The sequence below is a fragment of the Sus scrofa genome, chromosome 1 (genome assembly GCF_054392235.1).
Source record: "Sus scrofa isolate SSC_HxYL_T2T_F1_AM1 chromosome 1, Sscrofa_HxYL_maternal_Yorkshire_Landrace_v2.0, whole genome shotgun sequence".
In the NCBI taxonomy this organism is placed as follows: Eukaryota; Metazoa; Chordata; class Mammalia; order Artiodactyla; family Suidae; genus Sus; species Sus scrofa.
Genome location: NC_139383.1, coordinates 279,725,001 through 279,741,332, shown reverse-complemented (window position 1 = coordinate 279,741,332; position 16,332 = coordinate 279,725,001). Strand labels below are relative to the sequence as shown.

Here is a 16,332-nt window from a genome sequence, read left to right as displayed (position 1 = left end):
AATCAGAGAAATCTAGCTTCAATTCTTATACTCTTTTATTTTTAATTTTTTTCATTTTTGGCTGCCCTGCAGCATATGGAGTTCCCAGGCCAGGGATCAGATCCGAACCTCAGTCGAGACCTAAGCCACAGCTGTGGCAGTGCTGGATCCTTACCCACTGTGCTGGTGTGGGGGTCCATCCTGCACCCCAGTGCTCCCAAGACACTGCCGATCCCGCTGTGCCAGAGTGGATCGCCAGTTCTTACACTCTTTTAGATAATCATTTTTTAAAAGCTTTTGAGAGTTCCTGCTGTGGCTCAGCAGCTTAAGAACCTGACATAGTGTCTCTGTGGATATGGCTTTGATTCTTGGCCTTGCTCAGTGGGTTAAGGATCCGGTGTTGCTGCAAGCTTTGGTGTAGGTCGTAGATGCAGATAGGATCTGGTGTTGCTGTGGCTGTGGTGTAGGCCTCCAGTTGCAGCTCTTATTCACTCCCTAGCCTGGGAACCTGCATATGCCGCAGGTGCAGCCGTAAAAAGAAAAAAGGATTTTGGTTTATCCGTCCATTTACACCTATGTATAATATTTGCTCTGTGGTTTTCTTTGATATTGACAAATTTCCCCTTCGTTGGTATTTTTCTATTTTGAATTCCTTCTAGTAATGTGTAGAGTGTCTATTTGATTGATGTGGTCTAGTATCATAGTGTAGTTTTAATTTGCATATATCTTATTATGAATGTTGTTGAGCATCTTTCCATTTGTTTAGGAGCTAATTGAAATTTTTCTTGGGATTATTGTACATTTCTTGCCTTTTTTTTTTTTTTTTTTTTCTTTCTTTTTGGCCTCACCTGCACCATGTGGAAGTTCCCAGGTCAGGGATCAAATCTGCACCACTGAAGCAACCCAAGCTTCTAGAGTGACCACACTGGATCCTTAACCTGTTGCGCCACAGGAGATCTCAGATTTCTGGTCCATTTTTCTAAAGGGTTATTGGTCTGTGTCTTTTCAACTTTTAGAATCTCTGCATGTTAGGAAGCTTTTATGTGATCAAGTTTATCAATTTTCTTCTTATTTGGAAGTTTGTAACTTGTGTTTTATTTTATTTTATTTTTTTTTTTCTTTTTACGGCCGCTAGTGTGGCATATGGAAGTTCCCAGGTTAGGGGTCACATCGGAGCTGCAGCTGCTGGCCTATACCACAGCTCACGGCAACGCCAGATCCTTAACCCGCTGAGCGAGGCCAGGGGTCAAACCCTCATCCTCGGGTTCATAATCGGCTGAGCCACAGCGAGAACTCCCTGTAACTTGTATTCTAAGAGACTCATTGGCTGCCGTGTTGGGAAGAGACAGTGGTCTGGGTTGGGGTTGGGGAAGCAAGAGCAGAAACAAGACCAGCTTGAGGGTGATGGTAATGCTCCAGCTTAGCTGTAAAGGTGGTTTTGGGTGTCTTCTAAAGTTTCTGTTGATAGCTCGGATGTGGGAGAAAGAGAAGAGTGGGGTCACACCCACGTTTTTGCCTAACAGGATTGAGTTGCCATGAACTGAACAAATGATTGTGGGAGGGGGCAGGCTGTGGGAAGATCAAGAGTTTGGTTCTGGACATGTTAAGTTGGAGACACCTATTGGCCATCCAAGTGGAGGTGAAATATAAAGTTGAATATGTGAGTCTGTAATATTAGGGAGTGTTTAGGTCTAGGAATAATCTTTTAGTAGTTATCAGCGTAGAGATATTTATTTAGGTTTCCCGTATTTATTTTTTAAAATTGAAATAGTCTTTACATAAATTAAAATGTACAGATATTAAATGTCCAGTTTGATGACTTTTGCCAAACATCTACACCTGCTTAAGTGGCACCCTCAGTTGCGTATACAGCGTTTCTGTACCCAAGAAAGTTGCCTCAAACCATTTTCCACTCCCCTAAGGCAATCATTGCTTGGCTCTGTATCAGCGCAATTTGGTTTTGCCTCTTGTAGAACGATATTTAAAATCATAAGGCTGAATGAAATCACTGAGAGTGTCAGTGTAGATGAAGAAGAGAAAAGGCCCAAGCCCTATGCCTTGGGTAATGCCGAAGATTTGAGGGGAAAATGAAGCGGAATCAGCAGGGAGGCTGAGAAGGAGTAACCTGAAAAACTGGATGTGAATCAGAGTATAGATCTGGACATCTGGGAAAAAAGTATTTCAGAAAGGAAAGAATGAAATGTCAATTGCTGCCAAGAAGGCTTCAGAGGATTAAAAATTGACCAATAGATTTGGCAGCAGGGGAATCATCAGTGTCCTCAAAGAAGCTGATTTGGTGAAGTGGCGGAGCCTGAATGCCTGATTGGAGTGTATTTGAGTGGATAGGAGGAGAGAAATTGGACAGCAAGAGTATAGACAGTCATTTTGAGGAGCAGAAAAATAGGATAGTAACTGGACAAGAATATGGAAGTGCAAGAGGATTTTTTAATTTTTATTTATTTATTTATTTATTTATTTTGGTCTTTTTGCCATTTTCTTAGGCCGCTCCCGCAGCATATGGAGGTTCCTAGGCTAGGGGTCGAATCGGAGCTGTAGCCACTGGCCTACACCAGAGCCACAGCAACACAGGATCTGAGCCACGTCTGCGACCTACACCATAGCTCACGGCAACGCCAGATCTTTAACCCACTGAGCAAGGCCAGGGATCGAACCTGCAACCTCATGGTTCCTAGTCGGATTTGTTAACCACTGAGCCACAATGGGAACTCCCAGGATTTTTTTATTTTTATGAGTAGTACTTCACTATCTTTATGCTGAGATGACTAACCTAATAAGAGGGAAACATTGGAAATGGAAGAGAGATGGGAGAGGATTGCTTGAGTCGGCAAGAGTGGATGGGATCTGGTGCACAAAGGAGGAGAAGGTCTGATGGGGCGTAGGCAGTTGGTCCCATTGCCATAGGAGGGAAGGCAGGTGGAAGTGCAGCTAAGAGCATACAGAAGTTCTCTTTTGGTTGTTTTTATTTCTCTGTGATGGAAGAGGGGAAGTATTTTAAGTTGAGGAGAGTGGTCTCAGCATGAATTAATCTGAGAATGGAAGAGTTGATATATCATCACTTCACACATACTTCTACTGATAAGGTAGAGTGATTTTGATAAGTCACACACGTTTGATACACCTCAGTTTCTTCGTGGAGCTTTTAGTAACCTACCTCCTAGGATTGTTGTGAGGACAAGATGAAAGGACCTAGTGTTGTTCCTGGCCCCTAGTAGGTTTTTTGGTTTTGTTTTAGCCCCCTAGTAGGTATTTAGTAAAGGATCTTTCCAAAGTCTAGAAATAAAATTGTTGGTAGATTACAGATAGAATAGTACTTCTAGTATTTAAAATATCACTTTAATATAATAGTAATCTAAAACTTTTTCAAATGTGCATTAACCTTTTGATATTAATGTATAATGAATAGATATTAATCTATTGGTTGCATGTACTTATATATTCAGAATCTGTGGATAGTTAAGTGCCACATTTTTACAAAGAATTAGATCTTTCTCCTGGTTTGTCACTTAACTAGGGACTCATTTGATGAATTTGCCCCCTACTAGGTTTTTTTTTGGTAAGTTTTTTCTTTTTTAGAGCTGCGCTTGCGGCATATGGACATTCCAAGGTAGGGGCTGGCCTGTGCCATGTGCCACATCAGTGCCAGATCTGAGCCGTAGCTGCAACCTATACTGCGGCACCAGATCCTTAACCCATTGAGTGAGGCCAGGGATCAAACTTGCATACTAGTTGGGTTCTTAACCTGCTGAGCCACGATGGGAATTCCCTCACTAGTTTGTTGAAAATAATTTGTTACCTTTTTTAAAAGTTCTAAGTGACTATTTTAGAGTTATGTTTGATCTCAGTTCATTTTGGCTATGCTCAAGAATGGAATGGGTTGAGCTTATTTATTGCACATTTTAAGATCTAAGATTGATTTATTTAACAATTTAAGTATGGAAATTTTCTAAATTCACAAAAATAAAAAGTATAATGAACGCTCATGTACTTATCATTCAGCTATCACCTTAAATGACATCCAGATTAATATAGAGAATGAAATGGGCTTTGAGAAGATTTGGAACTAACTTGTCTTGGTTCACTAATAAATAAGTGCTGAAGATTCTGACTTAATCATAAACCTAATCTGAATGCCTTCAGTCATTATTTTATCCATTGATTCATGCAACAAAATTTACTGAAGGCCTACTTTGTTCGTTAGTGCCTAATGGCTAAGTGCCTTGGCTGGGTGCATATCTTAGCCCTGCTGCTTACTGGCTTTGTGGCCCAGGGCTAATCAAAATACTCAGTGCTTCACTTTCCACATGGACAAAATTGAGGTCTTGCTGCCTTAGAAGCTTGTTATGAGGATTAGTTGAGATACATGGCTTGCTCAGTAAGTGTTAGTTACTATTATTGTAAATACTCTTTCTCCTTTTCCTCCTCTTGATCTTTGTCATCCAGATACTGTGCTAGGTGTCATTGGAAAGTGTGAGAGGATTAAGATGTGGACTTGGACCTTGACCTTGAAGAACTAGAGCTTCAAAATCATGTATTAGAGCCAGGAGAGATCTTCAAGATTCTCTAGTTTGATAGGCCCAGAGAGGTTTAGTGAATTGTCCGCTATCATGCGTCTGTTAGTTGCAAAGCCAGGCCAAAGCTGAGGCCTCACAGCTGTAAATGCTCTTTTTACAGAATGGTTATTCTATTGGTTTGTCTGACCTCTGCCCCCTTCCTTAAACTCCAGTCCTTCTAAATTGACAGAGCTGACCTACATGTTTTTCAGTGCTTTGCCTTTGTAGTGCACAGACATGTAAGTGCATGTGAGGCTTTTTGCACATAATGGACTTGAACATGGCCTTGGACACTCCCCTCCTTAGGGTTCCAAGGAAGACCTTTTTGAGAAGGTGGACAGGCTCGCTCTCTCTCTGTTGTAATCACAAAGATGTTTTTATCTTCCTCTTGTATCACAGCCCAAGAGTTAAAGTCACTGTTTGAAAAAAAGTCGCTCAAAGAGAAACCTCCAAATTCTGGAAAACAGTCAATATTATCTGTACGCCTGGAGCAGTGCCCTCTGCAGCTGAATAATCCCTTTAACGAGTATTCCAAATTTGATGGCAAGGTAAGTTAACATGAAACTTTATCCCTTTAGGTAAAACCTCAATTGAATGGAATTGTTGGTGTTATTGTTATCATTATCATAATATTTCGATTTAGGGTTTCAAAAGAGTCTCAGAGAAAAATATAGGATGTCAGTCACATTTCCTAAGACTGAGGGTGTAGAAAGTTCTGGATTTGGGCCTAATGTTTCCATAGTAATATGTTTGGAAGGGTTAGAACAAAAACAGTCCTGAGGGTGTGTGTGTGTGTGTGTGTGTGTGTGAACAAAAACAGTCCTGAGGGTGTGTGTGTGTGTGTGTGTGTGTGTGTGTGTGTGTGTGTGTGTGTTCCTGGTAGGTCTCCTAAGTGGTTATGTCCTAAGGTTTGGGTTATTTGTGTTGTGGTTAATCAAAGTCTAACTGTTGGGAAAGCCTTGAAAGTGGTTTTGGGAGGTGTTTGTGTTGTCTTCTCTGATTCTTTATTATAACTCCAGAAATTATGCAGATTGGAGTTTCATTTTAGAATTCTAGGACGTTGCTTTGCATGTCCGTATTTTATTGAATCTTGTTTTGACACTTGTTGTGCAGGATGGCTTTGATTTTTTCCTGTTTGTTCTGACAGTTTGCAGTTGTAAACTTAAACTGTGTTTATTTTCCTTTTAGAAAGTTGGGCGTTATTTTAGGTGGAGTATAGTTCTATGTGTAACACCCCCTCGCCCCCATTCCCTGCCCTTCTGTGTTTCTGCTGAGCTGAGCTGGGTTTCTTTCAGGAGAGAGTAGCAGTTAATTATTATATTTATTGCCATTATGTGGTGTGGGGGTGCTGAGTGGTAACTTGTTGCCTGGAGGGGTTTTGTATACACCTTGTCTTATTTCAGCACCATTGCAGTTAATAAACATACAGCTCTTTGCTTATGTTTGCATTTTTCATATTCGGGTTCTTCTTATATGCTGGTTCTGACAGTTGTCATCTTTGAACAAGGAGATGCTTTTTAATTTGAAACACTTTTACCTCATACAATTCAGTGTTTCCATTGGTTTAAGGAAGCATATATTGCCATTGGCACATGAGGTTATTGATGTTGGCAGAGAAGGAGAACACAGACTAGAAACAAAATGCATAAGTAACATAAAATCCTAGTATACTCAGGCGTTTTCTCAAAAAAAAAAAAAAAAAAGACATCTGAAAGCACTTTTAGTACATTAGAGATTGTATCCACGTAAAGCGCTTCTCTTCGGCCTGCCCCTGCCACCTTCTCGTGTTTGTTCTCGTGGAATGTAGCAAGGGGAAGAAAAGGTCCCCCTAGGGATAGGAATATCAGCCTCTGGAAACTAGTGAGTTGGACTGTAGGGGATTGTTTTCTTAAATACTACAATTGATTCATTTAGATATGTGAGAAGTTATTATTCGGATTAGGTTACATGGCTGGAATTTATTTGCTTCTATTGCCTATCATCTCATTGTTTGAGGATGCAATTAATATGTGACAGTGCTTTGATGCCAACAAAATAGCACAGATCTTTTAAAATACTGTGTTCTAGAATTCTCATTATACCATTAGATTCTGTTATAAATTACTTTGGTTTGGATTCGTTAGAAGATTGTGAACTCTACTTGTTAATATAACTTCTGAAAGTCCAGGGTGAAATTAAAAAAATAAAATAAAGAAGCCATTTCCCCAGTCACAAAGGAATTGTTTTTGCTAGATGTGTGTTTACACTTACAACTCTTGATGCTTTTGTCATATCAAGTCTATTTGTCATCAGCAAAGGATGTGAGCCTCGCCTCATCACCATTGCACATTGATTAAGAAAGATTTATATATCGATAAGTCTGTCTTGTGATGCAGTGCTATTTTTTATTATCTTACATATTACAATTGCTAAAACACAATTAAAACCTTGTTCTCATCTATTATTTAATATTGATGCGTTTGGCAGATATGTAATGAAAGCGGCTAATATTTGAAGGATATTGTACTGTACATATTAAATTAGTCTTTCTTTATCTTTGTGAAATGCATCAATATGATATTCTATGACATCTCAATGATTAATAGAGAATTATACTTGAGTCAAGCCTTTTTGTAACCTAGAAATTAAAATGACTATTCAAATAACACCTCAAAATGATCAAATTAGCATTTTGTGATTGCATAATAATGGGATTGTAGTAGTTATAACAGCACCATGGCTGCCTCTGGAGTTAAGATCATGTCAACCCCTTGATAATAAAGCCTTTTCTGTGAGAGTCGACTTTAATAATTTCCAGATTGATTCTTTCCATAAATCATTTGACGTTCAGCACTAAATTTTTGTTACTCTTGTAACTTAAAATTATTTTATTTTTTTTCAGCGTGTATTTAAGAAGTGAAATGAGTCCTGTTTTAACGATTCACCATCTTGTCATTGAGCTCCCTGCTTTTTGTCTCAAATGTCAGAGTTTCTCATGTGTTTTGGTAATAACCCCCTTTTTATTTTTGCAAAGATTTGTTAAAGCCACTAAAATATGTACAGTTTTTTTTCCCTACAAATATTCACAATGCTTTTCTTGGGAATAACGCTTGCCTTATTTACATAATTAACTGAGTTGCTTAGGTCTCTTGGGCAAATGGTACATAATTGGGGAGAGAAGGGGACAGGGAAGAGTTTGGGGTCTAATTAAATATGCTAAAAAACTACTTAATTATGTATTTCCTCAAGAGACTAACTGCTGTGAAATCCTCCTTAAGATTAAACTAGCATTGGATTTGAAAAAAGGGTTTTGTTTTTAGTATGGCTTTCCAGTTACAGTGTAGCTAATCAGGCATCTTTAATGATTTGTGCAAAGTTGGTTTTAGTGATTCGAAGGGTAAGCATCTCTTAGCTATTGTAAATTAAAGAAAATACTTTCAAATAATTTTTGGTGCCTGTAGCTGGTTAATAATTTAATTTTTTAAAAATTGTGGTTAGTAATTTCTTGAAGGTATACAATTGAAAGGGAAAGGCTGTATTTAGGTGTGTGCTTTGTTGTAATTTTGATCAGATTTATTACTTTGTTTATTTGTTTTTGGCACATTAGCAGTACTATCTGTGACTTGTTTTAAATTCATAGGTTGTTACTAAGTCTGTTTACTATTCCTTTGAAAAAAGACCAAGACAGATTGCAAGTGGTTTTAGGAAATGCTTAGCCTGGCCAGGCAAAATCAGGCTCAGCCATCTGTCCAATACTTTGCACTTGTTTTTAAAAAAAAAAAAAAAAAAAGGGGGCGTTCCCGTTGTGGCTCAGTGGTTAACGGATCTGACTAGGAACCATGAGGTTGCGGTTCGATCCCTGGCCTTTCTCAGTGGGTTGAGGGATCCAGCGTTGTCCTGAGCTGTGGTGTAGGTCACAGATGCGGCTCAAATCCCATGTTGCTGTGGCCCTGGTGTAGGCCGGCAGCTACAGCTCTCATTTGACCCCTAGCCTGGGAACCTCCACATACCACAGGTGCAGCCCTAAAAAGACAAAAAAAAAAAAAAAAAAAAGACAACAACAGCAAAAAAAACCGGGGGACCTCTGAATAGCGTCATTCACAAAACAAAACTTCTGTTTTGGAGGTGAGACAGTTGAAACACTTCTTGCGCTAGTCTTTCAGATCTCACTGTACATGGGAAATGTTGGGTGTCACAAGGAGTTGCTGTGAAGCCATGAAGGAGTGAAATCTTTCAGCAGTAAACATGCAGCACTGATTTAAGTGCCCCTGAATATGTGGCTCTCTGCTCTGTCTCTCCACCTTTTTCAAATGAGGTCTTATTTTATCATTATCTAGCTCTTTCCATTCTGTGTCTTAGCACTTATTTGAGAAGCGTTAGCTGATATTCGTCATCACTGTTTTGGTTATTAAACCGAGTTTACAGGTATCATCAGTAGACCCTCAGGAGTTCAGATACCCATCTCCCATCAGTACAGTTACAGACACCGAAATGGTACTTGTTATCAGATGTGTCACCTCAGTCAGGTTATTCACCTCACCTCACCTCAGTTTTTTTACTGTGAAAAGAAATTCAGAGTTCCTTCCTCACAAGGCTGATGAGACCCATCAAGTGGGATGAAGCTCCCAGCACAGAAAGAGGCTGTGTAATTTGGTTTGTAAGCAGATCCGTTTTGTAGTAAGACTTGAGTTTGAATCCTGACTGACGCACGGTGTGACCTCAGGCTAGTCACTTCATAACGTCATGAAGCTCCTGTCCTCTGTGGGATGAGACGTGGTCATATGTCTTCTCAGGAGGACTGAGATGTGGCCTGCGTAGCAAGACACACAGCACCAAGGACACACTCAGCAAATCCTTTCTCTTTCTCTCAAGGGTGCAGGTCAGTGATGCTGTCTGTCCTGTGCGCTTCGTTAGGAAGCATGCTCCTAAAACCAGGAGTTGGGTGTCGCGTGGTTGAACAAAGTGTACCGCAGACTAGGTGAAGGGAGTCAGCTGTGCGAGTCCAGGAGTCAGTCCTGTGGGATTTTGACTTTTAACCTTAAAAGGAAGAGTAGGACAAGTAATTACTCCCCTCCTCTTTTTTTGGCAATGGCCTTTTTTTTTTTTTTTTTTTTTTTGTCTTTTGTCTTTTTAGGGTCACACCCAAGGCATATGGGAGTTCCCAGGCCTAGGAGTTGAATGAGAGCTAGAGCAGCCAGTCTACGCTACAGCCCCAGCAACTCGGGATCCGAGCCACATCTACAACCTACACCACAGCTCACAGCAACACCAGATCTTTTTAACCCACTGAGCGAGGCCAGGGATCGATCCTGCGTCCTCATGGATACTAGTCGGGTTTATTAACCACTGAGCCACGATGGGAACTCCGGTAATGGCCATTTTTTAAACATCAGTTGAGAAGGTAGTTTTACTAGTAATTACTTGGCAGCTTACTAAAATGTTAAATATCTTATTTATTTGACTTAGCTAAATTATACCCTCTTATTAGAAGGAGAATGTTTGCCTTGACAAGTGCTTCAAAAAGCAGAACAAGTTCTAGTTCACATAGACAACTGTGACTTTGATTGTGTTAACTTGTTAGAAAGTAACCATTTCTCTGTTAGAAACTGTTTTAACAGGGAAGCAGCAGAAAGCATGGGGGAAGGGATAATTCATGAGTGCTAATTGCTTGGCTGTTAATTTTCATAAGTGTTGATAGAAGCAGTTCCTTAAATTAAACTTTGTTTAAAATGTATCAGGGGAAATATTCCACAATGTCGAGCCTGAAGTGAAAATTAATATGAATGCTGTGGCAATTAACACATACTGGTTAATAGCTTTTAGCAGCATTTTGGGATGATAGTCCTTAAATACATTTTTGCATGCTGCTCTTGTTTCAGCATTGTTCCAGTCTATGTCTGGATAATTATGAACAAATGTTTTCTACAATCACTGGCACTGAATAGCTCTCTTCAAAGAAAGTCACTTAAAACTTTGCAGAAAAGCATGAAGCCGCTGAAAAATGTTGTAAACTGAGAAAAAGTCAGCGAATGGAAATCCTGTAAAAGAAAATTGCCTTTAGAGGAAAATATTCCTCATCTGAACTTGGAATATTTCCTATTATTGTGGGAAGGGTCCCCTCTAATATGTTAAGGTACTGTAGCTTCAGGATCCCTTTCCGAAAAGCATAACCTGGACTTCTTAGTGCTGGTAAAGTTTCTAGATAACAGCTTTTGCTTATTGCTGCCTGAGCTGAGGCATGGCCTTGAGCCTAAGGGTCCTCTGGCCTTTTGACCTGGTTTCCTTCCATTGACCATCCCTCTACCCCCTCCCCCAGTTAGCCAGCCTCCCCTGTCCTCCCCCCCGGAAGAGGTGGCTGAGAATGAAGTTGGCTGCATCGTGCATCTCATTTCCCCCCTTCCTTTCAGTAAGAGTTCACTTGCTTAGTGCCTATAAGAGACAACTCTAACAAAGACAATCTAAGGTGACTCTATATTTTGAATTAGGAGCTATTTGTCTCTTCCATTGACTTCATTTTATGCATTTTTTTTTTTTTTTAATAAAGGAGAGTGAAGTCCCAGCATCATTTTAGCAGTTACTCTCTTGGCAACTTATCTTTGTGACTGTATTTTGCTAGTCTTCCTTTCTGTAGACCAGTTTTTATTAGTCTGTTTCCTTCCTTTCTTCCTTCCTTCCTTCCTTCCTTCCTTCCTTCCTTCCTTCCTTTCTTTCTTTCTTTCTTTCTTTTGCTTTTTAGGGTCTCACCCACAGCATATGGAAAGCTCCCAGGCTAGGGTTCTAATTGGAGCTGCAGCTGTCTGCCTACGCCACAGCCACAGCCACTCAGGATCCGAGCCTCATCTGCAACGTACACTATAGCTCATGGCAGTGCCAATCCCTGACCCACTAAACCAAGGATCAAACCCGCACTCTCATGGATACTGGTTGAATTCATTTCCCCTGCATCACAATGGGAACTCCCTAGTCTGTTCTAGTTCTGAAGCAAGAAATCAGGTATTTACTACTTTTATATACACTGTGTTATACCAATTAATTGATTAATTGATTCTTTTTGGGCCACCCCGAGGCATTTGGAGTTCCCAGGCCAGGGATCAGATCTAAGCCACAGCTGTAACCTACCCACGTTGGCTCCTTAACCCATTGTGCCAGGCTGGGGATCGAACCTGCATCCCAGCACTGGAGAGATGACCAATTGTGTCAATTTAAAAACATCTTTTACTGGAGTTCCTGTCATGGTGCAGTGGAAAGGAATCCGAGTAGGAGCCATGAAGTAGTGGGTTTGATCCCTGGCCTCGCTCAGCAGGTTAAAGATCTGGCGTTGTTGTGAGCTGTGGTGTAGGTCGCAGACGTGCCTCCAATCTGTCATTGCCGTGGCTGTGGCGTAGGCCTGCAGCTGTAGCTCCGATTAGACCCCTAGCCTGGGAACCTCCATGTGCCATGGGTGCGGCCCTTAAAAAGACAAAAAAAACCCGCCGTCTTTTACTGAGGTTATTTCCCCCTTACCGCACGCAGTATCCCTACAGTACTAATGCAGTTCTCTTCCTGTTGCTCGACATTTACTGAAAATCCCAAGGGGAGACTTCGGGATTTTTGTCTGGATGGTCTTCGAAATGAAGTAAATAGTAATCTTAAAAGAATGTTTTTAGCAGCCCTACTCTGAAGTTAAATTCTCATGACTGGGCTCTTACAGCTAGCTTATTTCACCTAATCTCTTTCTGTCTAGGCCTCGTTTCTGTAGTTTCTTCTGAGCCCTGCCAGTGTGTGGAGGCTTCCTCTGATTGTGGAGCCATCTTCTAGAAATTCCCATCATTGGTAGAGTTCACCTTTGGCTCAGAAGCTGTTCAAAGGAAAACACAATTTTGTAGTGAGAAGAACCTGATGTCAGGATTAGGTTAGAATTGCAGCTTTGCCATTGACTTGCTGTGTGATACCTGGCAAATCACTTTGCCTCTTTAAGTCTGTTTTCATATCTATAAAATAAGGTTAATGATACTTATCATAAAATGCTGTTGTGAGGATTTAATGAAAATTGGAAATGCATACATAGCAAAGTGCTGGTATGTGGCCAGTGCTGAGAGATGTATTAGTTTCCTTTTACCACATTGTCATTCATTTACCTCATGTTGATTGAGGGTCTGCTCTGTACCAGGCACTGTGAAGTAACATCTGGACACAATAGTGAGTAAAAACAGACCTGGTTTCTGACCTCATGAAGCTTTCTCTCTTGGCGTGAAGATAAATGTTACGTAAATAATCACCAAACCAAGTGTAAAACTGCAGTCATAGTATAATTACAGCTAATTAATTGCCAAGTTCCAGGAGAGTTACCTGAGGCTTTGAGAGGGTTAATAGAGGAGCATTTGACCTAGTCTAGAGGGTCAGGGATGGTTACTGCTCTGAAGGTGACTCTTGACCTAAGAGCTGAAGGCTGAGAAAGAACGAGCGAGGTGAAGGGGAAGGAGAGAGGACACACAGGGGGTCTGAGACAAGAGGGAGCTTGGCACAAGGGGGAGCTTGGCACTGTTGTGACTGGAGACCCAGCGGTGAGGTAGATTGTGGCACAAGGTGACGCTGCAGGGGCAGACCCCTTATGACTGGTAGAAGTGTCGTCTTTGACCGACGAGCATGGGAAAGCCTTGAACAAGTTTAAATGAGGAAGTAATGTAATCAGGTTTGTGTTTTTGAAAAGATCACTGGAGCTCTGCTGAAGAGAATACACCTTGTGAGGCTAGAGAGACCAATCAAGAAACTTTTTGCTGTGGTCCAGGTAAGAGAGATGGTAACTTGGGAAAGTGATAGGACTTGATGTTGGGTTGATTGTATGTCGGGGAATGGGGGAGAAGGGAGTTTCAAGGACAATTTTTTTTTTTTTTTTTTTTTGTCTTTTTAAGGCTGCACCTATGGCATATGGAGGTTCCCAGGCTAGGGGTCTAATCAGAGCTGTAGCTGTTGGCCTACACCACAGCCATACCAGATCCAAGCCGTGTCTGTGACCTACGCTATAGCTCATGGCAACACCAGATCCTTAACCCACTGAGTGAGGCTAGGGATCAAACTGGCAACCTCATGGTTCCTAGTCTGATTCGTTTCTGCTGTGCCATGACAGGAACTCCTCAAGGATAATTTCTTCATCAGATTCTGCCTCGAGGAACTGAATAGGTGATACTGAATGAGGAAGCACAGAAAGAGGGCCGAGGACGAGGCAGAAGTTACCATCATGAGCTGGTTTGGGCCTCTTGACTACAAATCACAGCCTGTTATCATGCTCTTTTTTTTTTTAGGGGCCACACCTGTAGCATATGGAGCTTCCCAGGCTAGGGGTCGAATTGAGGCTGTAGCTGCCAGCCTACACCACAGCCACAGCAATGCTGGATCCGAGCCACGTCTGCAATCTATACCACAGCTCACAGCAACGCTGGATCCTTAACCCACTGAGTGAGGCTGGGGATTGAACCTGTGTCCTCATGGATGCTAGTCAGATTTGTTTCCGCTGAGCCATGTGGGAACTCCTACCATGCTCTTGAGGACTATCTGTAGCCATTTTTTGAGAGGCGATGGGATGCACCCTGCTTGTTTGGTTTGTATTTGGGGCATCTGAGGCCAGGGTCTCTTGAGATGAGAGTGGGCTAGGAGCCTCTTTGTTTACACTTAACAGCCAGCTTTGGAACTTTGGCTAAAGAGTTGCCCCAGAAGTCAGTCACCTTTTCTCTGAGATGGGGCTGTACTTGGAGATGCCCGACCCAGCTCTCCAAGCCATTAAGAGGAGAAAATGAGAGTAATTTTAAATGAGGCAGATGTCAGGTGTCATTTAAGAAAATATATTGATTGTAGTTCTTGGAGGTTAGGGGACTAAGAGGTAAAACATAGACATTTTTGTTATAACAAGATTACTGTTGTAGTACTATCCTCTTCCTCGCTAATTAATTATCAGATTAGCAGATAAATCTGGTTGGAGTGAATATCAAGCACTGAGGTCCCAGGGAAAGCATGGGAGACGATCTGTTTTATAAGTGTGGTGGGGACTGGGATGGTGGGATTTTACATTGAGCTGTCCCATTTGGGGCACCTTGCTTCACATACTTTGCAATGGAGAGATATTCTTGTTGCTCAAAGTACTAGGCCCTGATTTTACTGTATTGAAGACAACTTATTCAGAAACATCAAATGACAGCCTAGGGTCACTCAGCTGGACATAGAATGTAAGTGTTCTAATTTTTAGAGATTTTTATTTTCATTTTTAATTGCATTCATATTTGCAAAATGGAAACCTCAGTTCCAGTACTGGAAGACCATATGGTAGAAAGAAGAGAGACATGGAGTGAGGTGTTTTAGCCCTGGCTCTGCCGTGGAGTCTGGGACAGGTCACCTCTCTCTGACAGAGCCTCAGTTTCTGCATGTTAAGAATGAGGAACTTGCTTTAGAATCTCTTGGATTCTTTTTGGCTTTAAGATTGCCTTGTTTTGTGATTGGCAAAGGGAGGTGATTGACATAGTGACAGGTAGAAGGTTATAGACGGGAGAACTTGAACTCTCAAAGAGTTGATCTTCTACATATGTGTGGCTACTTTCCTCTTTTTTTTTTTTTTTTTTTTTTTTTGGTCTTTTTTGTCTTTTGTCTTTTTGTTGTTGTTGTTGCTATTTCTTGGGCCGCTCCCGCGGCATATGGAGGTTCCCAGGCTAGGGGTTGAATCAGAGCTGTAGCCACCGGCCTACGCCAGAGCCACAGCAACGTGGGATCCGAGCCGCGTCTGCAACCTACACCACAGCTCACGGCAACGCCGGATCGTTAACCCACTGAGCAAGGGCAGGGACCGAACCCGCAATCTCATGGTTCCTAGTCAGATTCGTTAACCACTGCGCCACGACGGGAACTCCTACTTTCCTCTTTTAATTGACCATAACAAAACTGTGAAAGAGGGAGCATATCGTCATTCTACAGATGAGGAAACTGAGGCTCAGAAAGAGAAAGTCACTTATTCATGAATACCCCACTAGTATGTGGCAGAGCTGGTATTCATCTCCTTTTTCCTCATTCTAGTACCACAGCGTTTCTTCTTAGGCTCTTCTATAGTCATTGTTATGTAGGAAACAAAGCGTTGTTAGTTATCGAAATTTCTCAGAATTTAAAACAAAATTATTTTCCCTTTACCAGTGGACTTGAAATCTGACAGACTGGTTTAGCTCTTATCAGTTACGTCTTTTGGGTGAGTTGCTGCATTTTGTAAGCCCCAATTTTCTTACATGTAGTAAAGTAATAAGAGATATTGGGGCTGAGGAAGGAGGGGAATGCTTTACATAAAGAATCTAGTATATGCTTTTTCCTTTCTACTGATCTTCCCAGTATGTAGGGTGGATTCATCCATCCATCTATCTATCACATTACTTACTAAGCACCCACACTGTACAAGAGTAGCCGTATAGCCAACAGGTGGAGGAGCAGCACTTCATAATCAGGGTTGTGCCCGATGTTGGGAACCATGGCAGTGGCCCATGGTTTCAGGTGCATCTGACTGAGCAGAGGAACAGACCCGTGAACAGACTAACTGCAGAGTGAATGTCTTAGGTACTGTAGTGCAGGGCAATACAGACAACTGGAATTGGGCGGCAGCAGTGACGTTCATCCAGTTTGTTCTCCGAGGTGAATTTGTCTGAATTTTGATTGTATTAATTCCTGGAGGGCAGCTTTGGTTACTCTTTAATGAAGCCTGGCTTGGCACTCTTCACACATAAATGTGGAAGTTTTTTTAAATGGCAGTGATAAATTTCGTATGTCATTACTCTTTGAGGCTGGCAGCCACATAGCA

General features: G+C 41.4%; 1 protein-coding gene across 29 annotated transcripts in view; it reads left to right on the top strand.

Moving 5' to 3' along the window:
• The window catches only part of MAPKAP1 (MAPK associated protein 1), a 254,194-nt gene that overhangs the window by 44,651 nt on the left and 193,211 nt on the right, over positions 1–16,332 (top strand). For 24 of the 29 annotated variants that reach the window (XR_014827397.1, XR_014827398.1, XR_014827394.1 and 21 more), the window contains one exon: positions 4,950–5,098. The exons of the other annotated variants lie outside the window; for them this stretch is intronic. Coding sequence is in view for 8 of the 24 variants with exons in the window: in XM_084996342.1 (XP_084852468.1) it covers positions 4,950–5,098 (149 nt within the window). In the remaining 16 variants the exon portion in view is untranslated. The remainder of the gene's footprint in view (positions 1–4,949; positions 5,099–16,332) is intronic. 29 annotated transcript variants of the gene reach the window in all.